General features: G+C 42.0%; 2 protein-coding genes across 6 annotated transcripts in view; one reads left to right on the top strand and one right to left on the bottom strand.

Annotated features, from left to right (window-relative positions):
- Window positions 1–208: 208 nt before the first annotated feature.
- On the top strand, window positions 209–12,572 carry slc28a1 (solute carrier family 28 member 1). Its single transcript, XM_088641522.1, has 20 exons — window positions 209–324; window positions 724–794; window positions 873–934; window positions 1,322–1,358; window positions 1,443–1,510; window positions 2,270–2,361; window positions 3,379–3,568; window positions 4,263–4,404; window positions 5,165–5,278; window positions 5,553–5,630; window positions 5,854–5,934; window positions 6,045–6,125; window positions 6,710–6,835; window positions 6,920–7,050; window positions 7,705–7,873; window positions 8,737–8,934; window positions 9,262–9,343; window positions 9,561–9,659; window positions 10,419–10,524; window positions 11,207–12,572. Exons 1-20 carry the CDS (start codon window positions 321–323, stop codon window positions 11,325–11,327), a joined length of 2,052 nt encoding a protein of 683 aa, XP_088497648.1. The 5' UTR covers window positions 209–320; the 3' UTR covers window positions 11,328–12,572.
- Window positions 12,573–14,787: 2,215 nt separating this feature from the next.
- Window positions 14,788–25,313, bottom strand: part of alpk3a (alpha kinase 3a) — a 33,578-nt gene continuing 23,052 nt past the window's right edge. For 4 of the 5 annotated variants that reach the window (XM_088641519.1, XM_088641517.1, XM_088641521.1 and 1 more), the window contains 8 exons: window positions 23,608–23,735; window positions 23,272–23,307; window positions 22,460–22,734; window positions 21,323–21,411; window positions 20,753–20,970; window positions 20,339–20,387; window positions 18,085–18,486; window positions 14,788–17,962 (listed from right to left, as the gene is read on the bottom strand). In XM_088641519.1, coding sequence (XP_088497645.1) covers window positions 17,953–17,962; window positions 18,085–18,486; window positions 20,339–20,387; window positions 20,753–20,970; window positions 21,323–21,411; window positions 22,460–22,734; window positions 23,272–23,307; window positions 23,608–23,735 — 1,207 coding nt within the window. In that variant the 3' untranslated portion in view covers window positions 14,788–17,952. Of the gene's footprint in view, window positions 18,487–20,338; window positions 20,388–20,752; window positions 20,971–21,322; window positions 21,412–22,459; window positions 22,735–23,271; window positions 23,308–23,607; window positions 23,736–25,313 lie in introns of all 5 variants that reach the window. The other variant, XM_088641520.1, reaches the window with a different exon arrangement.

Raw genomic sequence — 25,313 nt, 5'->3', positions numbered from 1 at the left:
TAGAATTCTTCCATGTCTCATTAAAAAGAACAATGGAAAACATATCAATACCAATAATCTAATTATGCATATTGCCTCCTATTCACTTTTTTGTCTCTCAATCATCAACCCTGCTTGAGTACACATTCTGATGTTTCTAAGCATGCTTTTACAACAATAGTAAAAAAGGTGTATCCTAAAGCAATTAAAAGTGCTTCCTGTTAATTAATAATAAATCCTCCTTCTGGTGTCTTGAGGCTGATCCAAAAGGACAGAGTTTTGTTCCAGAGCACCATTTTCGTTCACAGAGTACAGTGCACCTGGAACAGAGAAGACGGACAATGGGTACGTCGTAGTTTCAATTTTACTAAATGTTAGTTCTTTTCCCGAGACTGTGCGCATATTTTGTCTTATTTGTTTTGAGCGTGTGTAATAGATTCGGACCAGGAATAGTTTTATAGTGTTATACCACAGTGTAGATTTTTTTACTACAAAGTGCGTTCTTTTCATCTTGTATTTTGCGCTGTTTTTTTAATGTAAATATTTCGAGGAACAATCTTAAGTGGTGCGTTCTTTTAATGGTAAATTACTTGTCAAATGTAGTTTACGCTGGCGTTCGTTGAAAACAATCCCAAAGCCATATTTGTAGTTCACGTAGTTTAGTCTGATTATAACTTTTTTCTCTTCTTCAATGAATATGCATTTGTATCTTTTTCATGACTGTATGTCAATTTGTTTTTAAAGATTTGAAATCATTGACTTCACTTGACAATTCTGATGGTCAAGGCAAAGACAACCTTGGATTTGATCTAAATGTAAGTTACAACGAATGGATTTGTTTGGATTCATTTTGCACTTTGCAAAAATTACTGGAAACATTTTTTTTATTTCAGGAAGAAGGTCAGTCTTGTAGGGTTAAGACGTACCCTACCCAGACCTCCACATCGTTCTCAAGGTACTACAGCACAGTACAGAGTTTCTTTTTTTAAAACCTGTTAACAATGCTGTGGCAGATTAACCCAATACTCTGAACAGGTGAATGTGTATCTAAAGTTCATTCGTTTACGATACCTGAATATAACATTATGGATAATTCTGATATGCTGCTATAAACAAATTAAGCTAATAAGAGTTTCAAGTTGCTTCACCGTCTAGTACATATACTGTACTGCCTTTTCTTTAGACAAAAAAATGAAACTTTTTTTCACTTAAAGCTGGCATCATCGTAAATTTCTGATAGCTTAGCAAGGAGCTATCCTTCATCTGGTGCATTGTTGAATTTGTTCATCTATAGTTATGCAACCCAAAATCTGTTTTTGACTTCATTTAACATTTCTTGTAGTGGAAACGACACCGACCACGCTGTGACTGAACTGCAGGTAAACTGAAAGTAAAAACGCTGGCACCAATTCACTCCTAGCATTTGCTAGAATTATTGTAAAAGTGTTTAATACCATCTACAGGGAGAAGGTCAGACTAATGGGATTAATAACGACCCTCATGAGAGCTCTACTGCACATCGGTATTGGAGGTAAATACTTGTTCTCCGCACGTCTGTGTTTTTTTCGCTGTCCCATTCTGACATTAAGCACTTGACACACGAGAACAGAAAACCTCTGAGATTGTATCTTTCCCTGTCCCTTTCTCGTGTTGGAAGCCTGAGTTGCTGTTTCTCTTTGAACGTGCGCAGTAAATGGGCGGACTATCATGTTTTCCGAGATACCGCTGTAGCAGAAAACAAAAATATCGTCGGAGTTAAGGAAGATGCGAGATACCGAAATTTGGTGCAGTCCGCTCCCTGCAAAACCCAGCGATGAGCAATCATGAATAACCTGCTCTGTGTAGGTGTGTGCTGTGGACACATTTAGGTTATATTGAAAACTGCAAACTGTATGAAAACGTTTTGTCAATTTGTATCTGCAACGAGGGCTGAATCATTGTTTCATCTGTTTATAGCAGTCCACACACAGACACAAACACGCAGGCAAGGGCCAATTAACATACCAGCATTTCTCTGGATTGTGGGAGGAAAGCAGAGTACACAGAGCAAACCCACACAATCACAGGGAGAACATACAGAAACGACACGGACAACACCCAGTACCTGGACAGAGTCCCAGGACTGCAAGGCAGCAATGCTAAGTACTGCACCACTGTGCTGCCCAGGTTATTTTTTCAGAAACTTGATTTAATTCCACTGAATTCAAATGTTTACAGGGATATGCGACTTTTTTTTTCATGCAAGGGCTGCAATATTTTAATATGAAGATGCTTTCTTTTTTTTTTTTAGTAAGATTTCCCAGCCATTTTCCAAAGCTAAGCGGTACTGTAAATCTCGTGGTCGACTGATAAAGAACATCATTCTGGCAGTGCTCGCTGCAGGTAATGACAATAATCTGTCACTGTAACTTGTTTTGATGTTTTGTTTTGAGTCTCGGTTGTTAAAATCCCCTCTGCCCAGCTCATACTAACTTGGATGTACAGTACATGCTAGTTTAGAAAGCAAATGTATGCTCTGTATTTACTGGACTTGCAGTCCAACACTAAGTCTAGTGCTGGAACACCTAATATAGGAAACAAACATTTGTGCTCCATCCAGTTTCCTTTTTAACAGCTCTGTGGTTCCAATAGCTGAAAGCCCTGTAAAAGTTGCACAGTTTAACCCAAGAATAATCAGTCACTTAAAAGGAAATGTACGTTAAGATACAACAAAAACAAGACTTATAACTAACAACAAGAAAATTAGTAGACTCAAAGCAAGGTATCATTTGAGCCTTCGGTCACTACACACAGAACACTCCAGTTTCTGAGGCAGCATGTCCTGTTGTACAGGGGTGTTGTTTGAGTTGTTGACCAGACTGAAGTAGAAAAACACTTATATATATTATTGATGGAATATATATATATATAATTTATCTGTATTCAGCACTACAGTGTTGGTTCAGGTGCATTGTGTAATATGTCGGCTGTTTTAACATATCTTAAGCAGCTCCAACAATTACAGCTACACATCAAAGGACAAGACTTGGGACAGGACTTAGCAGGTCAACTCATGTTACATATCAAAGGACAGCTACACATCAAAGGATAGGACTTGAGACAGGACCAACCGGTCAACTCATGCTACATATTAAAGGGCAAGACGAATACACATGAAGTGGTGAAACAAAACATCTTCCTGAGATCATACTGTGTATAAGAGCTGGGAAACCCTTGTGGTTTGTCTGTCCTGCAGGGCAGACCCAACGCACGTTGATGTCAGTATTAAGCTCAATAAAACAACTGAATCCACGAAAGACTGTGTCCTGCTCCTTGGATGAACAATTTCCCACAACACAGACAATATCTGGTGACTGTGCACTCTTGCACACTGACCTTCTCTGCTTTTTGTTTTGTCAGGTTACTTGGCGTATTTCATTGCAGCCTGTGTGCTGAATTTTCATCGAGCTATAGCTCTTGTGGTTCTCACAGGCCTGGTTGTGTTCTTCAGTCTCTATGACCTAGTGAAGAAGAAGTGGGGGAAACAAATATGCAAGTGCTTTAAGCCTGTTGGGCAGTGTTTCAGGAACAACCTGAGGTGGATGAGATGGTGAGCTGAACTCTTGTGCTCGTCTGTTCATTACCGGCTTTGGGATCCATCTGTGTAATGTTCCCCATTACTTTTCAGAAGCCTTGAAGAAGTGCAAAGCCAAAGCAGAGATAACAGGGGATGGAAACAATGTTGTCATCGCAACAAGTCTGATTCATTTCACTCTGAACAAATTGCAGGCTCTTTCAAATTGCAGACTCTTGCAAATTCTGGTGCCGCACAAACATGATAATGCGTGTTTTTAATGTTGTCGGAATTCCGAGTTAGTTCAGCCTCATGTACTTCTATTCTGATTCTGGGATGCAGTGCAATGATGCGTTTTGGATTAATCGTCTGTGCATGGGTATGCCAACTATTTGGGTAAAAAACTTGTTGATCGCCTGATTCACCTTAGTCAGCTTCTTTTCTGCAGGGCAGTGTGCTCAGTGAGGAATGTATAAACTCAATGTATCAACAAGAACACCTTTTTTCGATTCCAAAAACCAGGAGCCTGATTTTTAAAGAGCATGTCAGAATACTGTAGTTCTGAGTTTATATACACAATTTCTCATGCTTGTACCATTGCCTACTGTATATCCCTATGAGTCTTTTACAGCTGCTTTGGGAGTGAGAACATGAGCACACCATGAAAAGATGATTTGCTCGCAAAAAAAAACTACATCCAATAGTTAGTTGTCATCTTTGAATTTTACAGGGTATTCATAGTGATTGTTCTGGGTCTGCTGGTGGCCTGGCTTGTTGTGGACACATCAAAAAGACCAGAGCAGCTGATATCTTTTGCGGGAGTCTGCATGTTCATATTGCTGCTCTACATCTTCTCAAAACACCCCAAAAAAGTAAGTTTTATGTTGTTTTTTAGCTCTGGGTGAAATGGCTACTTCATGGGAAGTGACTTAGAGTAGCAGCCTGCCAGAGTGAATTTCAGACCCACTGCTTTAGTTAAAGCTTGTACACTTTTCCAGGAACGTGAGGTCATAGTCCAAGAACGTTCCCATTGTAGGTCTGTGTAGTTTGTGATCTGTCAAACTTAACCCCGTGTTTAACCTTTGGATGTCTTGCAGTGTTTTTCCTTCTCTATCACACTTTGCTCTTGATATTTAATTGAAGCGGAACAGCTGATTTCAGATTACTGCAAACTGTATTCCAAACTGGTTTAATCAGATCTTGCGAAAGACCAGTCCATTTTACTTAAAGATTTTGACGTCTTTAAGTAATGTTTGCAAGCCTTCTAGGTACTGGCTTCCTTCTGAATATTACCCAGTCTTGTCCTTAGGGTCTTGTGTCTGTGTATCTTTCTCAGTCGTAGCTTACAACAGTGTTGTTCGAAATAAATATAATCTGTAACCTGCAAGCTGGCTTTTGCATTAAGCTCACTATTCAACGTCTTCAAAAACATGGGGAAAGAAAGCGTACAAACAATCAGTGAAGCCTCAACAATTTCAGTCTTTATTTCTTCTCTTTCACTAAAAGATCCTCTGACAAGTGAAAGGTTTCTGTGCATTTCTTACCTGAGTACTTGTGCAGCAGTCTAAATCTGGAATATTACGAGTCTGTTGCAGATTTTCTCAGGACTCTCATGTTTTGGCTGTCCCACAGGTATCATGGCGAGCCCTTTTCTGGGGCCTAGGTATGGAATTTGCTCTTGGCCTCTTCATAATCAGGACCAATCCAGGATTTGTGGCCTTTGATTGGCTTGGAAAACAAGTACAGGTATACTACCCAGTTATGACCACATTGACACAAATACATAGCAAGCTAGGGGTCGTTGTTCATCACAATTTCTAATATTAGCAGCAAGTCCTAGCCAAATGAAGTCATACTGCAAGATGCTGTGTGCAGCACTGCACAGTAAATAAGACCTAATGTCTACCAATGCATGTCATAAAAGTGCAAGTGGTTTGATGTTCTTTTTTAGTGTTTTGCTTTGAAAACAACAAAGGAAGAAATACCATATTGTCAACCACACTTTTTTCATTTCTTTTAGATATTCCTGAACTACACAACAGCTGGGTCAGGATTTGTTTTTGGAGATGCCCTAATAAACCAAGCCTTTGCGTTTCAGGTCAGTAGTTTGATTTTTTCAAATAACAAATTCCAAGGTATTGTACTACCCTGGAATACTCATAGTCACAAATCATGGCAGAGTTCATTAACCTGCTTATTGTAAGGAGCTCTTTTGAAAATAGCCCATTTAATAAGAGGTGGTTACAGATGTGTACCTTGACAAATCCCCTTCAATGTGAGGTTTCTGTCATGTTTTGTGTGAATTTCTTATTGTCTACCAGGCATTGCCTATAGTGGTTTTCTTCAGCTGTGTGATGTCTGTGCTGTACTACCTTGGATTGATGCAGTGGCTGATTGTGAAGGTAAAACATTGCTGTTGTTTGTCTGCTTCAGATCTGTATCACTATTTACAAGCAAATACTAAAAGCCTGGCTCTCCACTTACAGAAAAATATTTGAACTTGTTCACACAGATTGCATGGATAATGCAAAAAACAATGGGGACTTCAGCCACAGAGTCTCTTAGTGTTGCAGGAAACATATTTGTGGGACAGGTAAGGCTTTACATCGCTGGAAATCCTCTAGTTGAATAGATGGGTACAATGCACATTCACAAACATGCAGGATAACAGATTGCATCAGTTCATTGCTTATGAAAAAATATACATTTGCATTTTCCAAAGCTATTAAACAATTTCATGTATAGTGATGTTGAACACAGATCAGACAGTTGTGGTTTTTGTTTTCTGTCAGACTATAACCTGTCTACATATCAAGTCATATTTGTTTTAATAAGTAGAGGCTCATTGAAGGTTTGATGTATGACAGATATCTGTCATACCCTTAGGTGCAATCTTCAACTGCAACGTATGAATGTTCTTGATCTTCCCTGTATTTAAACTCCACTAGAGGTTTACAGTTTAGGCAGGGAAAAATTAAAAAACAACAGCATTTGTTGTAGCCTTTCATTCCTCTCACTATATTTTGAACACTTAAAAAAAAAGTATTTCAAAACATCATCCCTGGTGCTCACATTTTGCTCATATTTTATTTTCCCCTGCCTACACACGCAGTATAAAGGTTGCCAAAATCAACAGGAAGTAATCGTGTTAATTCTTGACTCCTTGCCTACATTAAGACCGAGGCGCCCCTCTTGATCCGGCCATACTTACCCGAAATGACCAAATCTGAGATCCATGCTGTGATGACTGGAGGTTTTGCTACCATTGCGGGCAGCGTACTGGGAGCCTACATCTCCTTTGGAGTGAGTGTCCTGACGGATATGTTGTCGTAGCCGAGCTAACGCACTATAAAGGCCAAATGTGACCGTCGTTTCTTCACCTCCTAGATTGACGCCTCCGCCCTGATTGCTGCGTCTGTGATGGCAGCACCGTGCGCCCTGGCTCTAGCCAAGCTGTCCTACCCAGAAACTGAGGCATCCAAGTTCAAGAGCGAGAAAGAAATCAAAATAGACGTTGGGTAAGGCTCTTCAGCTCCGGGAGGCCTCTGGCTTGACAGCGCAGCGCTATCGTTAAAAGAAAATGCTAGCCAGACCCAAATGGATCGTTGTTCGAATTCCCTGAAGTAGGCTACCAGCTTGGCATCACGCAGGCTGGGATCTCTTTCTGGAAGTCATCTCTGTCTGTGGGGTCGTTTTAGTAGCCGTTTTAATTTTTGACTTGCATCATTCATTAGTTTTGTTATGCCCAGTCAACTTTGTTTTCTCATGTCTCAGCTTGCAGCAATTGTATAAACCCCCCACTCTGCACACAGGGTGAATTAGTACAGTTTCGGCACCACTTGCTTTCAACACATCCCAAGGGCAAGACTGTCTTGTGCAGGAGGATCAGAGCTAATTGGAGGACAGGTTGCAAGAGTCGCTGTGTCGCGGAGAGCTGGGACAGCGCTGTCAGACTAATCCCACCCCACCCTCTTAGAGAATCCCAGTCACAGTGAGCTAGTGACATGACCCTGGATCAGTCTTTGTTCTCCTGCCAGCCACTCGCAGTGACATACAGGCACCGATCAGAACTTGAGCTCTCTGTGTTGATGCATATAGGCAGTCTGGACAACTTGCCAAGTTAGAAACAAAACAATTCTTTCGAAAACGTGGATCTGTTTATTCAATTTCAGAGATGAGAAGAACATTTTGGAGGCCGCCAGCAGTGGAGCTTCAGCCTCTGTTAGTCTCGTAGCCAATATTGCTGCCAACTTGATAGCTTTCCTGGCCCTGCTGGAGTTTATGAATGCAGCTCTGAGGTGGCTGGGAGGGATGGTCAATTACCCTAAACTCACCTTCCAGGTATATCTGAACTGGCGGCACATCGTCTGATAGCCTGAACGTTGCACACCATGTTCACAGGATCACAAATCCAGTATACAATTGCCGACTTAGCTATTGAGAGCTGCATCTGAAGTATTCATTTTGTGTGCTCTAAATAATGTTACCGTATTAATCTAACTGTTATTGTAACTTCATACTCAATTATAACCCTTATAGCTTTATTGAACCCGTATTCATCATAGCCAGTGACAGTTGACATGTTCCAGGTCATTTATGATCAGTACTTAAATCTTTCACACTACATAGGTCTGCTAAGATGAACTAACTATCCATAACTTTTTTTAAACCATTTATGTGTCTTCATGACCACTAATTTTGAAAGCTTTATATCTGGCTGATCAAATAAGAGATCTTCCAGACCTTTTCAAGTCTTTGGTAGAACCATCTCCTTTACAGTGTCATTTTTCTCTGTGGCTAAGGATCTGTGCCTGTGGCTGGAAGGTTACCGGTTCGTATCCTGCGGCCAGCAGAGGAATCCTACTCTCTTGGGCCCCTGAGCAAGGACCTTAACCCCAACTGCTCCAAGGGAGCCATATAAATGGCTGACCCTGCACTCTGACCCCAAGCTTCTCTCCCTGTCTGTGTGTCTCATGGAGAGCAAGCTGGGGTATGCGAAAAAAGACAAATTGCTAATACAAGAAATTGTATATGGCCAATAAAGTGATCTTATCTTATCTTAACTCATCGGTCATCTTGTTAAAACAATAGAGAGTGGCTGTGCCAAAGCTGGATCATAAAACCAATTGGAAGGTGTGGAGCTCTGGACAGAGCAGTTGTAAAGAGTGCGTCTTGAGTCAGAAATGTGTCTTTCTGCTCCACAGCTCATATGTTCATACATCTTCATGCCAGTGGCCTTCATGATGGGCATACCCTACGAGGACTCCTTCATAGCTGCGGAGCTCATTGGCACCAAGCTCTTCCTGAATGAGTTTGTGGCTTATGAGAAGCTGTCTGTCCTGAAGAAAAACAGGCTTAATGATCTTGACAAGTGCATCAATGGAGAGCTGCAGTGTATCTCAGTAAGAGTTGTGTTTAATTTACTAACTAATGTTGAAAACCTGTCATACAGCCTGTTAATCAAGGCATAAAAAGGAGCTCTGTGTGCATGCATGTATTTTAAATCCTGTAGAACATTAGGAGAAAACATAACTGATGAAGTATTAATGGAGGATCAGGTCACAACTTTGTATATGACACATGACTTGGCTCTTTTGAGCATCTCATACTAAATATTTAATGACTGCATACTGATATTGCAGAGTTAATTAAAATTTTAATATTGACCAGGAAAGGCAATATATGTCAGAAACTCTGGGAAGGACTAATCTGAATGTGCTTTCTCACAGGTCCGAGCAGAAACCATCTGTACTTATGCTCTCTGTGGGTTTGCTAACTTCAGCTCGCTTGGAATCATGATTGGAGGACTGTGTAGGTGAACAGGTTTTGAACGGAGGAATTTGTCATCCATGCCATCATCCCTGAAATGCTAAACAATTTGTGATTCAATTGCTTTGTTGCCTGCATCGTCTCATTTCCGTTCTTTGTACGCAATTGCCATTTGCTTCAGAATTAACAGAGGTGTCTTATTCGAAAGCTTAATGATGCTTTTCTGCTTTTCTTGTCCCCTGCCTCCTCATGATGGAAGCTTCTATAAGCCCTACCAGAAAGAGTGACATCGCAGAAGGTGTTCTCAGAGCCCTGTTCACAGGAACCTGTGTATCTCTGGTTAACGCTTGCATTGCAGGTAAGGCTGGGCATCCTGCGCCCGTGGGAATCCCAGAATTCCAGAGTGCAGTCTTGATGTGTGTTAGAGAGGCAGAGGCAATGAAACACCTGTCCTTCATGGACACACTGGTAAGCAGGTACTCAGAGGTCCTTCAAGTACATTCCCTCTGACAATGGACGTTATTCTTGGATAAAAGGTGAGCCCTTGGAAGATATTCTGGTTTAAGACTGGGAAGAAGAAGGCTCACGTGAGAAAGTGTGTACGAGTGAAAAGTGTGTTAAAGAGGAATTAAAGGATTGTCTGGAACCATCTGACTTTGCACCTTCTGCTGATGTAGGTGATGAATATAAATTCAATTGGAATGCCATTATAGGAACCAAAACATTAACTGTATTTCTGTGGTCTTCCTGCGTAAAGGGTGAATAAAATTTGAGACCTAAGGACCTAGTGATAACTGAATATTGAGCATCTCCATGTCTTGACTGTATTTAAACAGGTGCTACAGCTTTAGCTAAAGATTTTTTGATAATTTTTTAAAATTTAATCATACAGTATGCCAGCGCTCGGGACAGACATTATATTCTTAAAGCTGAAAATAGATTACATTTTGTTTTAAACACCCCTCTGGCACAAACTACAAATAGAACATTTCATGTAGGCAGAAAGGCCGCCTTGTGTCTGTATCAAGGATCCAACTAGGACATTTTGAAATTGCCACAATCTGTTTAACTTTGTTTTTTCAGTTGCATAATAACAGTTCTCTTCTCTTGCTTGCAGGGGTTTTGTTTGTTCCACCAAGTGACTGTATTCGTGTTTTTCAAAACTCCACCTTCAGCAGCACGACCCCAGACCTCGATTCCTGCTGTTTGGATCTTTTTCAAAGGTGAGATGGGGAATAACTTCCTTGTGTGTTGGGTGACGTTTTACTGTTCAAGCACTTAATCCACTGAGGTAACAAGTTAAAAAGGGCAGCAAACCTTCTTGAAACAAGGAAATCATTGCTTTATTGTAACACTTTAAACTATTGGCCACAGGTTCCAGATGAATTCAAATTTAAATGCGCAGAACTAGCACCTGGCCATCTCTAGCTCTTCCTCTGTTCATGGAAGGCGTTTGGTAACACATGATGTAGGAGCTTTACATGAACAGTTCACGTTGAGGGAACACCATAATAGAATGTAGTTCAGCTGGGGAGCTGCGTCAACACGCATAGGCTGCAAAGGAACAAGTAATGGGTTTATTCCAGGCTAAAAAGAGAAGAAAGAAAACACATTTCGGACGTGGAGCCTTCTTCTCACTTTCACTCTCACACCTGAAGAAACGTTGCATTTTCTTTCTTCTCTTTTCAGCTGGAATAAACCCATTACTTGCTCCATAATAGAATGTAGCTGACTTCAGTTACATGCATGGTGAATGTAAGAAATCCTGGTTTATATCGTGTATAACTACTGTGGAATTACTGACACATTCTGAAGTGAAGCTGGAGTATCCAGCTGCTTTCACAGTCACCTGCTGTTTATACTGTACGTGGGTGTCTAAGCTCTGAAACCTATGTTCTATTGCAGCACCTCCTGGATCAACGGCACTGCAGGCTTTGACGAGGCGTGGAATGGAGTGCAGAATGCTGCTCAGTATTTACTCAATTGCTGTAACCTCTATAACAGCACTGCTTGTACTGCCCTGTAAATGTTTCCTCTGTCGCCTGCATGCGACCCCCTGTGGTTACCATTTTACTCTCCCTTTAAGATGGTGAAACAAAACTGCCACCCTTCCGTGCTTTCATCCACCCCCCTCTCCATCTGCACAGTGTTGGAAAGACACTTTTCCATGTGGAACTCGCAGCAACCAGCAGGCTGCCCCAGAAGCACTGGGATCAAGGCAGGACTGAACACATTTGCCTGTCCATTTGGATCGATATAGAGATCCTGTTTTCCAATATACGTTGTTGTCAGAGTTTCCACACATCCACGCACTCGCCGCCACATTCCAAAGCACTCTTGTCACTCCAATTAATCTATTAACCAACCACCCTCCCCCTCTGTCCTGCTTAAACCTTTCCAACACACCTCTCGATGCTCACTATTGAGTTCTACTCACCTGAGCCACCCCTTTCGCCGCCTGCTTGTCTTGCTACCTTTATTGGATAATGAATACGGCCTTCCTCTGACTACGGACCTGGCTCGTGAATCAGACTTGGAGATCTCTCCAGAATCCTGGTTAACGAATACTGCCTTCCTCTGACTACGGACCTGCCTCGCCAATCGGACTTGGTTTCCAGACTCAGCCCTCTGGATAACGGATCTCGGCCCTCCTTCCTGACCACAGTGTTGTTTTACGATTTGGACTTGGGTGCTGGATCACGCACTCTCTCACTCCTGCTCCGCACAGGGTCCTAAACTACGCATAATGACAGTTCTGGGATTTACCAATAATATTCTCAACTCTTCACCTTTTGCATTTTGTTTTAAATGCACTTTATTTATAAAAGCTTGAATGAAATTAAAAAGTATTTTTTAAAACCTTTTATTTAAAAATTTCCAGCTGTGCTGAAATTCAGTTCAATTTGTTTTTATTTGGTATAGTGCCCTTGTCATAGAAGGACTTTGCATTTTACAATGGTCAATTAGTATATTATAAAAGGAGTAATACACAGAACAAATGCATTAGCATTTGGTATTTAACAGGACAAAACAAAACAAAAGAGGTTCAGTTTCTCAGACAAATTGAGAGCAACTGGTCGAGAGATTTAGTTTTTATTTTCTTTTGCAGTACTGGTCATATCATTCATAATGCATTTTGTGTGCTACATGATCAGCCTTCCCTTTCTGAAAATGCACATTTCATTGTTGAAATTAAATTATTGCTTTTCTTAAGTTTGTTTAAAGGTTCTAGTATACATATTCCTGTACTAATTAAATTGTTTTTCATTAACGGTGTTTCCCTCCCTGTGTTATCAAACTGCATGTGAATCTGTCACAGAGTCTGTCCATAGGCTATGAAAAGAGGGAGTGTTGTGTAGACAGAGTCACGTTGCAGAGTGAAAAATCAGTGTGTGGGCAACAGGTGTCAAAGACCATGTTGACTTTAAATTTGCATAGAATGGCCAGTTTCTTGGTGAGGGTGGTGCATTTTGTGTTTCCTTGTTCTTGAGCTCCCCTCTGATCAAAGGTCTTCCTGGTGCAGACACTGGTTAATTATTATTATTCTTATTATTCTTATTATTCTTATTATTATTATTAATTACCACACAGCTCAGAGGTGTCTGATCGCAAGACACTTCTAACTGCCTCTCAGGTGCTCCAGAACAGGCTAAGAATAGAAAATGCATCGTTACACCAGGTTATCAATGAGCTACCAGCAGTTAGCTCTGCTGACAAGTCATTAAAGAGACACTTCCATCCCCTTGAGAACGGGTTCTGAGACCATGCCAGGGGGCTTCATGAACCCCATACTGGAGGACTTATGGGGGCACTGACAGGATACAATTGAGGGGTGTCATAACCGCTGCATGTGGTACATCCTTGGAGAGAAACAAGTAGTGAAACAGCAATCTAACATGGTCAGGCAGCACTGGGAGCAGCAAGGCAGCCAAGCAAGGTAAACAAGCAGGCAAACACAGTCCGGGAGCGAACTCAGGAACAAAGCAAAGATCATAGCCGGTAGTAGACACAGTAGAAAGATACCGTGGCGGAGTCAGGAGTCCAGGAAACACAAGGTTGGAAAAACAGAAACTTTAAGAAAGGCTCTGAACCAACACTACACCAGAGTGAAGAGCACAGCCAGACTACACCTTTAATAACCTGAGCCACCTGATGCGGGCATTGTCGTAAGTCCCATGTCTGATTACATACCCATTACAACTGGCATGACTGACAGGTGAGTGGAGGTGTGGCCAACTGCCGGGGCAATACTAACTCACTCCACAGCTTTCCAGCAGGGTTGAGCATGACACAGGAGACACAGACTGCAGCACTGCACTGAGGACTGGACTCAGATATTAGTTACTTTACAGAGAGCAGCGGACAAAGACCCCAGCATCATCTTCCTCCCCCGCAACCAAAGCTGGATTCGGAAAAAAAATGGGTAAGCAGAGAGGCATGACAGGATGCTTAAGACCACTGAAGGACCGCAGAGTTTAATCCCTGACTGGCTTCAGGAGATTAATGCTGCTAGACTTTTCCTTTGGGACACTGATGACGAGCAGCAGGGTGAGCTAGCATTGGCAGTCGGTTATATCACCGTCCGATCCATCTCCCGGGGCTGGTTGCCCCAGAAGTCAATTGACAGGAGATCCGGACCACCTGGAAACAATCTTAGGTCATGCCCATTTCAGATGGTTCAGAAAATACTTGGAGCTGACAGCTTGGGGCTCTGTCACAGAGTTCAGTCTCTGAGCCCCTCGAGTCCATAGTTCCCGTTTTCCTAACTTTGCCTGACTTTTGCCTGCCTTCCTGACTGCTGCTGTGATTTGTACTTCATTCCCGGGTTCCCCCTTGGCTTGCTAATTCACCCTCTTTTGTTCTGGACTTGTCCTTGCTACGAACTGCATGTTGCCGGGTTTCCTTGATTTTGACCCCTGCATTATCCTGACCGTGGCCTTTGGATTCCCCCCTCTGCTTTAGACTGTCTCGCCACTGGCTTTGACCCCGATCTCGATCCCCAGTTGTGCTTGTCCATGATCTTGGACTATGCTCATTTCCTGGTTTCTTACCCTGCTGCATCCTGCTAGCTGTGCACAATGCTGCACGTCCCCGAGTCCTAGCAGGCTTCAGCACCACTCAGTCTGCATACAGCTGCCTGCGCAGTTCCATGTGTGTGTGCGCGCTGCCCATGTACTGTAGTTTCCTGTGTGTGCTGACCATGTAGTTTCCTGTGTGTGTGCCTCTTGCCTGCACAGTTCCCTGTGTGTGTGCGCTGTCCATGTAGTTTCCTGTGTGTGTGCCTCTTGCCTGCACAGTTCCCTATGTGTGTGTGCTGACCATGTAGTTTCCTGTGTGTGTACCTCTTGCCTGCACAGTTCCCTGTGTGTGTGTGCGCTGCCCATGTAGTTTCCTGTGTGTGCTGCCCGTGTAGTTCCCTGTGTGTACTGTCTGCGTGGTTCCCCAAACTTGCATGGTGTTTAAAAATAGAAACACACATACAAATCTCGATCTTAAATTTTTTATTTGTTGCACTCTGTTGCACAGAGGAGTCATCTCTGTAAACACAAGTTTAAGCTATGACACATCAGTATGTACATTTGTAATGAATGTAATTATACAAAAGCCAGAAGGCAGAACATTATTGAACACTGTATAACAGTGTTAAGGACTATACTAAGCATAGCCCAAACACACAAAATACTGCAAACATACCACTTTACTTATTACCAAACTACAGACTTTATTCTTTGTTTAAGCCAGGGATAAAACTGATGCATTTTCTTCTGCCAACGTCAGGTGTCATGTGTATTTCCTTCAAACACTCTTTTCAGAAGACAAATTTAGCCATGAAGCTGGAACATGACACAGCTCAGAACCATTCGCAGTGGACATGCTGAAAGATGCTACTTGGAAAGATGCTATCACAGTACAAAACAGAAATGGCAGCTTTTTAAAAAGCATTCTTATAAAAAAAAAAAACATAAATCAAAAGCCCACCCGCCACTAAAATATTGCTCTGGAAAAATGAACAGGAATTATACAAGCCTTAAAAATATGCCAAAAGGGCCTTTATCCCATACTGCGGACTGAACCCAAGCACAGGAGCCTTTAATAGTGTACAGTTCCTATTCCTTCATTTTTCAAGCAAAAATGCCACACCGGCCATCTTCATGGTGAAAGCGATAATGAAGGAAACTCAAACTAGCATGTGGCCCTGCAGATGTCGAACACACCTTGAAAAACATGAAGCGGTCAAATATGAACTCTTAATTCCTGACTCTGAACATGCTCCCAGGAATGGTGGTGTGAAGGGTCCCTGTTTGTGATAGTGTACGGTAGCTCAGGGGACTCAAGCACACATAAAACACACCAAACAGCAGTGTAAATTGAAGGCGAAGGGGCTTTCCTGGCTTAACTCACAAACCTTCACAAATACACAAAGGAAACCAAACCAAAAGACTTCTACAATGGAAATCAATCCCCGGACGACAGGTAAAGATGATGCTGCCACCACCACTTTTCTGACCAAAACCCCCTTATACAGGGAGGCTGGACTACTAACGTCCCACAGACACACACTTTCGTACACAAAACCCACTAAGTAACCTCACGTGAAAATGCACACGTTCCAACAAGAGTTACACAGGGTGAAGCATTTACAATCATTGAAGTCTCTGAGGCCCTCTTGTGGCAGCCACCCGATCACTGCAGGTCACTGCAGACGTATAGGGCAATGTGCCATGATGGGTTACCTGGAAAAGACCCCAGGTGCTGTCCAGAGAGCAACCTAGCAAGGTGCACGGTTCAAAACTTCAGAAAAGGGGGCATTTAGGACATTTAAGATATTCTACTGAAAGGAGAAAAGTCGTTTGAAAAAAAAAACAATTAACCAAACAATCTGTTTAACAAAAAAGACCATTAGAAGCAAGGGGAGGTGATTTGACCCATCTAGTCCATTGGGTAGCTGAATGATTTGGTGGGACTCTTGGTGCAAAGCAGTATAACCGATTTCAGCTTCATGCAAGCTGCAGAAATCTCTGGAAGCAGAAAAGTTTTAACGGTCCATGTCAGTCTGCTGGGTTTTACTTACAATTAGGTAACATGCAGGAAATATTCAGCACCTGCCTTAAATACATGAGTCTGCATCTTAAAACATTCTGAAATGGGTCACATTACCATGTAGTGGGTCTCAGATTGCAAACCTAGTGGTGCATGTGAAGGATATACACTTGAGCTCACAATGTAATGAGCATTTACACTGTTACTTTTGGTCAGAATTATATGATGTCTATAAAATATATGCACGGATAAATACATTTATTGCATTTGATCCTGGTGCAATTTGGCACTGTGAAGGCAGTGATAGTGGACTGAATGCTGCTGGTAAATACTGATTAGGATCATTTCTTATCCTGCGGCAGTGTGACTGCTGAAAGGAATATGTCAGGACTCAACTGTTAGTAGGGACTGCTGTTCAGCATCATCATTTGCTTTATTAAAAAATGAGTAAAGAATTTTTGTCGAAACAACATGATTGAGTGTCTTAAAACTGACCTCAGAACATTTTTAGCTTGGGATTGCTTTCTAAATTTTCTAGACTTTCAATTGTTTTTCATTGTTTACAGTAAGAACAGTACTTCCTTCTCCTTGTTGAGTTCCGCAGAAACAGCATGGCAAAGTAACCACACTCAAATCATCTTCCTGCATAAACAGCATCCGTGATGCTGGCAGGAAGAGTGAACATTGATCTGGTTAAGGAGGCAGGGCAAATGCACAGAGCTGACGATGACAAGATGAGCTGGAACTTTGATCTTAACCACACAGCAGCGCAAAGGGATTTACGCAACCTGTAGAGCAGAGGGCAGTATTCTGTCCTCTGCATAAATCAGAGAGAAAAATGAACATCTTGTGCTAGCTAAGTGAGATGTCATGCCATCAGCTACCTCTGGTACAGGATGAACTGTGAGATGTGAGGTTTCATATTCATGAAAAATATTCGTATGCAGCCTGTAGCTGTACACAGCATTCCACTAAACAGAAGGGGAGGGTTTCTAAACAGTTTTCTTGCACAACATCAAGCATGCCTGCTGACCTTCGCACCCTGATCGCTGCTGTCACTTCACTTTAGAGACAGAGTTCGTGGCCTGTGTTTCCCGTGTCTCAAACTACCTTCAGACAATACTCACACAGCCTCACGTACTCAACCACACATCACCTCTACCCATCCTCAAGAGTGTCTTTCTGTTTGCACCTTTGCAAGGTTTGTAAGCTTGCGGCCTGGTATGTGTACTCCGATGGTATTGTCTGCTTCTTCAATTCCTGGACATCAGAACGACTCTACATGGGTCTTTTACAAAGGCCTGTGACTTTCGACACTCTTCTAACTAGCAGGAACTAGAGTGCTAAAAAAGTTTGCTTTTTGCAAAAGTTGTTTGCTCTAATTTTCCTGTGCATTGATTTATGTCTGTTATTTTGTCTGTTTCTAATCCCTTTGTGTGCTTCATGAAAACCTGATGAATGACCTCCTTGCTGATTTCTAAGTCACAGCCAAAGTCTTTGAACTGGGCTCTGAACATGTGACTAGTGCACACAGAGAGGTGAGCGATCTCTGATGAGATGGCCTTGTCTGTCACTATCATGGCTGGTGGAATGGGATGCCTTCTTTTACTTCAGGCAAATCTAAAAGCAAAAATACGATGAGTCTCAAGCAGACAGTTTCGTTAGATAATTCAACTGACAGTGTTAAGAATGAGCCGTTTTCCATATCTCCATTACTGCGTGCGCTTGCGTGCCTTTTTTACCTCATTCGGACAGATTTGGGAATTTCCACAGTTTTGTGCTTGACTGGTGATGTGCTGTCGCTCGTATCGGACGTTTCAGCCACCTGTGGGCCGGTCAACCCCCTCCTGCTGGTCTGAGGGCTGACAGCTCCTTTCTTCTGCAGCTGAGGGCTGGACAGCACCTTCCTGCTAGTCTGAGGGCTGACCGCTCCTTTCTTCTGCAGCTGCGGGCTGGATGTCCCTGCTCCAGCCTTGCGGTTCGTCAGAGGGCTCCGGGAGCCCTTGATTTTGCTCGGCTGCTGCTGTGTATCCGTGCCCTTGAGAGTGCGCAGAGACAGCAGGCCGCAGTAGTAATTGCACTGGTGGAGTGTGATGAACTGCTCAAGCAGACGTGGGGCACAGCTATCTGCCAGACCCTGATAGCTGCAAAACAGACGGAGAATCACCGCACGTTAACAATGTGCAAACCTGCAGATGGGTGGCTCATGTATCATACCTGAAGTTACAATTAGCAGCTTAAACACATGACCTGCATGAGAAGTATGTAAAGTCTCATTATAAGGCACACCCAGGAAGCCATTCAATATCAAATATTTAATACTCTATCTGTAAACAATTAGCTTGTGTCTGACAAAATAAAACTGAATCATTTAAAGTGGATACATTTTAAATACAATATTTGATAATACTTATACAAAATACAATGCATTATTTCCTGCAATGACATGAAGCGTCTCTCTTACTTCCTGTTACCATTTCAACATTTTTAAAACTTTCCTTTAATGACATCATTCCCTTTAATTCTACTTCTTAACTGGCATTTTGTAACACAATAAGACGAAAGTGCTGTGCTGGTCTGTACATGACTACTTTTCACACAGCAAAATCCCTTTTCTTCCTGTCCCACTACAGATGAATCCTCCACATTCATTCGATACTGCTCTTGAACAGACTTTTGTTTCTCCAAATAATTTGAATAGCGGAAAAAAAAGTGATCTTTTTTCATACTTGTTTGTGAAAACCATCACCAAACTTCTATCTGTCATTGCGATAGTATGACTTACCATTTATTAACTTGTAATATAATACCCTGCTATTGTGAGAGAGTGAAAATGTATACATTAATCTCCTCAATTCCTTACTATCCTGAAAATAGTCATGGAAAAAACACCATCTTGTGTTCAAGGAATGAATGAATTCAAGAATTCTGAAAGAGAATGCTGATGTTTCCTGAGAGGTGATTTAACCCTGCATTTCACAGTGACTCAGTATAAACTCTTTCTTATGCAGTGTCATAAACCTTTGGTTCTCTCAGGGAGACTAAGGGTCTTTAGCCTTTGGTATGAAATAACAGGCATATGCTTCCATTTATAAATCATTCATCAATTCAAATTCAGATTTGTGGAAGACAACAGAACCAGATTAAATCACCCAGACAACTAAAGGTATTTAATACTGTATCAGGGTGGCACAGTGATGCAGGGGTTAGGATTGTTGCCTTGCGGCACCAAAGACCTGGTGTTCAATTCCAAACCTGGAATTGTTTGTATGGGTTTTCCTCCTGGTGCTCCAGTTTTCTCCCAAAGACTAAAAACATGCTGTTAAATTAATTGGATTCTGGAAAAAATTGGCCGTGGTGCGAGTGTGCGTGTCTGTGTCTGTCCTGTGACACACTGGTGTCCCATCTACGATGTATCCCACCTTGTGCACATTGCTTGCCAGGATAAGTCCTCCTCCCCCGCGACCCCGCATTGGAAGAGGTTTAGGAATGGATATTAATTACATATTAAGAGATTTATATGATACCTGTAACATGTCTGCCCTGAAATGATTTTGTTTCATTTTGGAACGTTGACCTGGTAAAGACCTCTTACTAAATATGAAGACATTTCACTTTATTTTTGAGCAGATGCCTCTTGCCTGCAGTCCCTTACGCTTAGTACACAACACAGACGTGAGCAATGTCCCTTCCACCAAAAAACAGTTCATTAGGAAAACATTAGAAAACATTAGGAAAAAACTTATACGAGTGTAATCTCTTTGTGCCATAAATATATACAACCCCTGAATCTTGGAGAATGGTAAGGCCTCAGATATTCATTAATAAGACAGGAGGTCTGCTGAATACATCCTATTTGAACATGCGGTTTCAACTACATTATTTTCTTTAAGAAGAAGCATTTATTATGGGACCCAAGTGCATCCAATGTTTTAACTTAGACGTTCTGTGTACAGGCACACACATACAGTTTGATATACTGCTAGATTTACTGACCCTTTTGATTTTGTAGCAATCCCAACGTTTGTAATCTTCAGACCCACTCCTGCAAAAATGAAGAAAAGGTTGTCTCATCAATTATTACAACAGACTAAGGGTTACAGTGACCCATGGAGGAATTAGCCCTGAATCTATCATTAGCAGTAAAATGAAATAATAATTATTTTTATGTAGTGACTTATACCATATGCCTGCTTGTTCAGTATTATACATTTAGCTCTGTTCACCAAAATCCTATTGTCACTTATGCAAGCTAACTGCTCTGCTGGTGTCTTCACATACCTATAGAGAGGAAGTTTGAGCTCATGACTAATCTTAGCTAATATGCTATTTGCATGTATAGTACATACATTTTCCAGCTATGATTTCTCAGCATCTGTAATGTACAGTTTCGCTGGTATCTCCTCTCACCTTCCAAGTCCGTGATCAGTAAGTTCCCGTTAGTCCACTGGTAGATCCAGTGCTGGAAAGCAGAGCATTTCTGCTCCACCTCCGAGACACTCCTCAGGATGAGACGCCCCGCCTCATCCCTCATGCAGTACTTCCCGAAGCAGCCTCTCAAATCCGCCTCCACTGTGGCGTAGGGAACAGTGTTCGCAGGCCGATAGATCAGATGCAGGGGAATAATTCTGTGACCGAATGAGAACGCAGGTGAAGGAGAATCAGATCATAGTGACTGCCAGGCCAGCGCCACTGAGCTATGTAAACCGCAACATAATCGTGTTCTAAGAATCAATAGCTGCTGCTTATCAGCTATGTCAGCATTGAAGGAGTGGTACATTTTGAGTATACTGTACCGAGATGAAAAGCATCGAGTTTAAACGAAAAAAAAAAAGCGGTCAAGCCACTGTCCGTACGGCAAAATTGAAAACTTTTGCCTGGGTGGCAAGACGGTGTTGTTTGAGAGGAGACTGTTCCCGACTCCAGTTTAAATGAAGAAGGAGTGTTTTCCTTGGGTTTAAAAATGTTTATGTCACTTACTCCAGTGCTGGGCCGAAGTTTTCAATCACCCTTGTCTCGGCAGCAAAGATCTTGCAGTACTCACGGGCAGTGTTTTGTATTTTACATTCCTGTAAGATAAGGGAGTAACGTTCATCCATGTTCTGTGGAAGACTACAGAAACAGGAAAGCAGACACTGCCATCTGTATATTACCACATGTTCTTATCTGTGGCTGTTGAAAACTACAGTTCGTTCTTGTTTAATTCTGCTATCACACATTGTTTTCATCTTTTTTTCAGTTTATATACCAACAAAGAGATAGGATTTATAAAATAAAGATTGAATTTTTAAAAAACATGGATTTTTTTTTAATTATTGTACTAACACAATACTATATTAACTACATTTATTTGGCAAAATATTTGTTTTGAAAAGCTTAAATGTGCAAATATTCCTTGATGATGGGCCACTACAATATGTGCTTATTGTAATACGATTTTGATATACTGTAAAGCAAGTAAGGGAAATCCCCTTGTTCACAGATTATGTGTGAGTGGTCTATAGCTAAATACAGTACAGTCTTACCCCCACATAAAACCCATTGCATCTTATATCCCAACAGATGACTGGGTTTCTCTTGAACAGCTGCCAATGAGTAATATCCAAGTAGCTAGTTTCTTGTTATGAATAGGATTAAACAAGACACTCTTAGGAAATAAACCATGAGCTGTTAGAATATGAAGCTGATAATGTGGTATCACATTGTGTTTATATTAGAACTTTATGTGGGGGACAGGGTATTTACACAATCAGAAGGGAATTTTTAATTCATTAAATTGAAAACAAATTGTCTGATTGAAGCCTGTAATCTTCTTAATATGCAAATAGCAGAGCAATGGGAATATTTGACCATCTAGAGAACACCTACAGTCACCTCGGGCATCACCGATAAGACTAAATATCAATTCGTTTTTATAAGCCCTGAAAAAATGCACAAGATTTTTCAAGTCTGCCAAAAAACCTCTGTTTAAGTTGTCCAAATTTTAACACAGCGTCTAACTTCAGACTGAAATTCTTTTTGAGTAGTCTTTTCAGGGTCTAACAATCAAGGCCGAAACCGATCATTAAGGCCAACAAGAAGCGCTTGTGTTGGTGGGGGTGAGGCTGCCTCTCTCACCTGCTTCGTAAACTCGTGGTTTTTCTCGATGAGGTCGTTCTCCTGCTTGGTCCCATATGCAATGGGGTTTCGGACTTTAATGATGCAGGTGCTGCCCGACTCGAATATGGGGTCTAGTCCATAGATGACCTTCACCCTGCTGGCTTTGTGCGTCAGCCCTTCTCCGAGGTGCACCTCCTCCGTCATGATCCGCCCAAAGAACTTGTCCCCCCAGTGCCCCGACTCTGCCAGGCCCTTAGTAAACAGCATCGGAGTCATCTCGATCTCCTCCCCCACTACGCCACATGAAAAGAGAAGGGGAGTTCAGTTTTCATTCAAAGGAACTTCATTTTCAGAAGCAGGCAAGTGTCTGAGGTTGCATCCTGCCACCCGAGCTCAATGCACGCAAGTGGTTAGACGTCTTCTTAGCATGAGCAGTTCTGCACATGGCAATAATTGCAAGTGCTCCTACCATTAGCATCTACAGGCGCAGTGATCAAGGAGTAACTTTCATATTGCACGGTTTGTGCTTGTTACCGCACCTTCAGGTGAAGGCATCTTCACAGGCACTGGCTGAAAATGTCCTGCTTCAGATTCTTGAAGAGGATACTGCTTGCACTGTGAGCCTTGAACTCTAGACTTCTGCTTTTCGGGTAATCTGCATTTTGAAATTATAAATCTGAGCAATATTATCTCTCTAACCACAAAGCTTTTTAATGACACAAAATGCTGCAATCAGTCAGCTCCCCCTAAAACAAATATATGCTGTTGGCTCTTTTTTCGTGGCTTGTTTGTTTTGCGTATTGTAGTAAAACTGTTTTTTTTTTGCTCACCTTCTACATCTTCTCGCAAAAGGAAACCCGACAGCACTGGAAACCAGGAAGAAAGGGCAAAATAATTAACTCAAAGATTTGCAAAATTCAAAATGAACAAGTGATTTAAAAAACAAAACTACAAAATTACAAAAATAAAACATAATTTCACATGAAATGTGAAGGCTTCAGAGTCTACCAAGCAAAAGTTAACAGGTTTATTACATTTTGATTCATATCCCACACAAAATTATCTGCGGTCACAAAGCCTACCCTTAGAAGCTAGAACATTTCTGGTACTTGTTTCAGGTTATACTGTTCCATCTCATATCCCCTCTGCACATACCCTCTACATACCCTCTGCACTCAGTAAGAAATCTGTGGAATCAGCTCCGTATTCATTCTTTATAGAGCATCCGTAAACACCACAGTCCTTACTGGACACCTGGACAATGGCGAGCGCTACTTGACCTTCGTCACCTGAGCTGAAATACAAATCCAGAGCACGTATTGCACTTATTATCAGATGAATTGCCCGAACGTTCACACAGTGTTCTAAGAAATTCATAAACAGTTTTAGGTGAGCAGTTTCTTGTACACAGTGCATCAAGTTTTTCAAGAGCGCGTTAGCTTGAGAGAAGCTGTATGATTCTTTAACTTGAGAGAAGCTTGTGTGATTACATAGTATTTGTATACGCTTACACCCCCATTTAAAGGTAGCTATTTCAGAATCAGTACAGGTAAACAGGGGAGCTGCAATTAAATTGCGGACTGCAGAATAATTCTGTATATGGGATTACACAGTACACAGCAGGGCTGCAGGCATATAATGACTGCTGTGTCAGCAGTAGATAATAAGGGCCACCTCCCACATGGAATGTGCTTTGGGATCCTTTGGGATGGACAGCATTGTGTCAATTCCAGGAATGAATTATTAATTAATTCGGTAACCTCCAGCCGAAAGCTGGTGTTACTACAGGGGATGTTCTGGTGTGGGCACTGCAATGAGCTCAGAACAAGCTAGTAAATATCCCTCTCCTTCCTGTAACAGAGCAGACTCCCTGGCAGTGGCTCAGGAGGCTATGCTGGGAGGACAGATGTGTTAAGGCTGGCAATGTGAGCTTTGGGAGCACCTAATCCCCGTACAGTGACATGACACCGGATTGAAACAGTTTGCTCCAGATTTTGAATCCCCCCCGGAACAGCTGAGTTTTCATGCACATTCATGTTAGACGTTCATTCGGCCACCAGGGGGGTCCCTACTTTTCACTTCCAGAGACGTTTGGCTGACGCTGCAAGGCTGCCCTGGCGGAACAGATATAGATTTACTGACCCAGGAGCGCTCGCGTATGAACATGCTGATGAGGAAATCAAGTCGACTCGGCTTACAGCACCGCGGTCCCCCAGTAGCCTTACTGTACGGGTCATGGCCCGTCTGTGTCACAGCTGTGGGCTTTATTATTACACAGCTGCCATCCCTGCAGTGCAAATCACTGAGGGGACGGCTGCCGATTAGGAAACAAAGTGTTTCAATTACACTGAGAAAGAATTCGCAGTCCTGGGAACTACAATGCTGTATCAGACTTTAAAAACTATTGTACACCTCTATTCCTTATCCACTGTCCTAACACCATTGTTCTAAGGAACTGTCTGTCTAAATATTAGATTTTTAAACAAATGCCACAGATCAACATTTTTGTGTCTATTATTCCTCTTCATTTAATGAAGAACAGACATAGAAATGATGTGAATCATCCACATCTGGCAGTGTGGCCCTGTGAATTGTATAGGTTTTTGTAGAAACATGTCATGTGGAAGGCTGATACATGGCCTCAGAGTTAGTGGTTAAGAACTGGACAATTATCACTGATTTAGTCTTTCTGAAGGACAGAGAACTCAGTGTCCCTTCAAGGTTCAACTGTAGACATGTTCTTATAAGTGTAGGTCAGCTCGCAGAGTATGATCTGAAACGCATGTTGAAACCACACAGAGACATGTGGTTTGGGGGGAATCACAGAAGTGTTGCGTGTCAGCTCACCTTTGCATGAACTACTGTATCTAAA

This window comes from Lepisosteus platostomus, chromosome 7, assembly GCF_059453375.1.
Source record: "Lepisosteus platostomus isolate fLepPlt1 chromosome 7, fLepPlt1.hap1, whole genome shotgun sequence".
Lineage (NCBI taxonomy): Eukaryota > Metazoa > Chordata > Actinopteri > Semionotiformes > Lepisosteidae > Lepisosteus > Lepisosteus platostomus.
This window is presented reverse-complemented; position numbering and strand designations above follow the sequence as displayed.

What these genes read in the sequence shown, in the direction of transcription:
- slc28a1 (XM_088641522.1), top strand. An exon ending in ACGCTGTGACTGAACTGCAG is followed by an intron (nt 1,359 to 1,442) that starts GTAAACTGAAAG and finishes TACCATCTACAG; the next exon opens with GGAGAAGGTCAGACTAATGG. An exon ending in GGCTTGGAAAACAAGTACAG is followed by an intron (nt 5,279 to 5,552) that starts GTATACTACCCA and finishes CATTTCTTTTAG; the next exon opens with ATATTCCTGAACTACACAAC.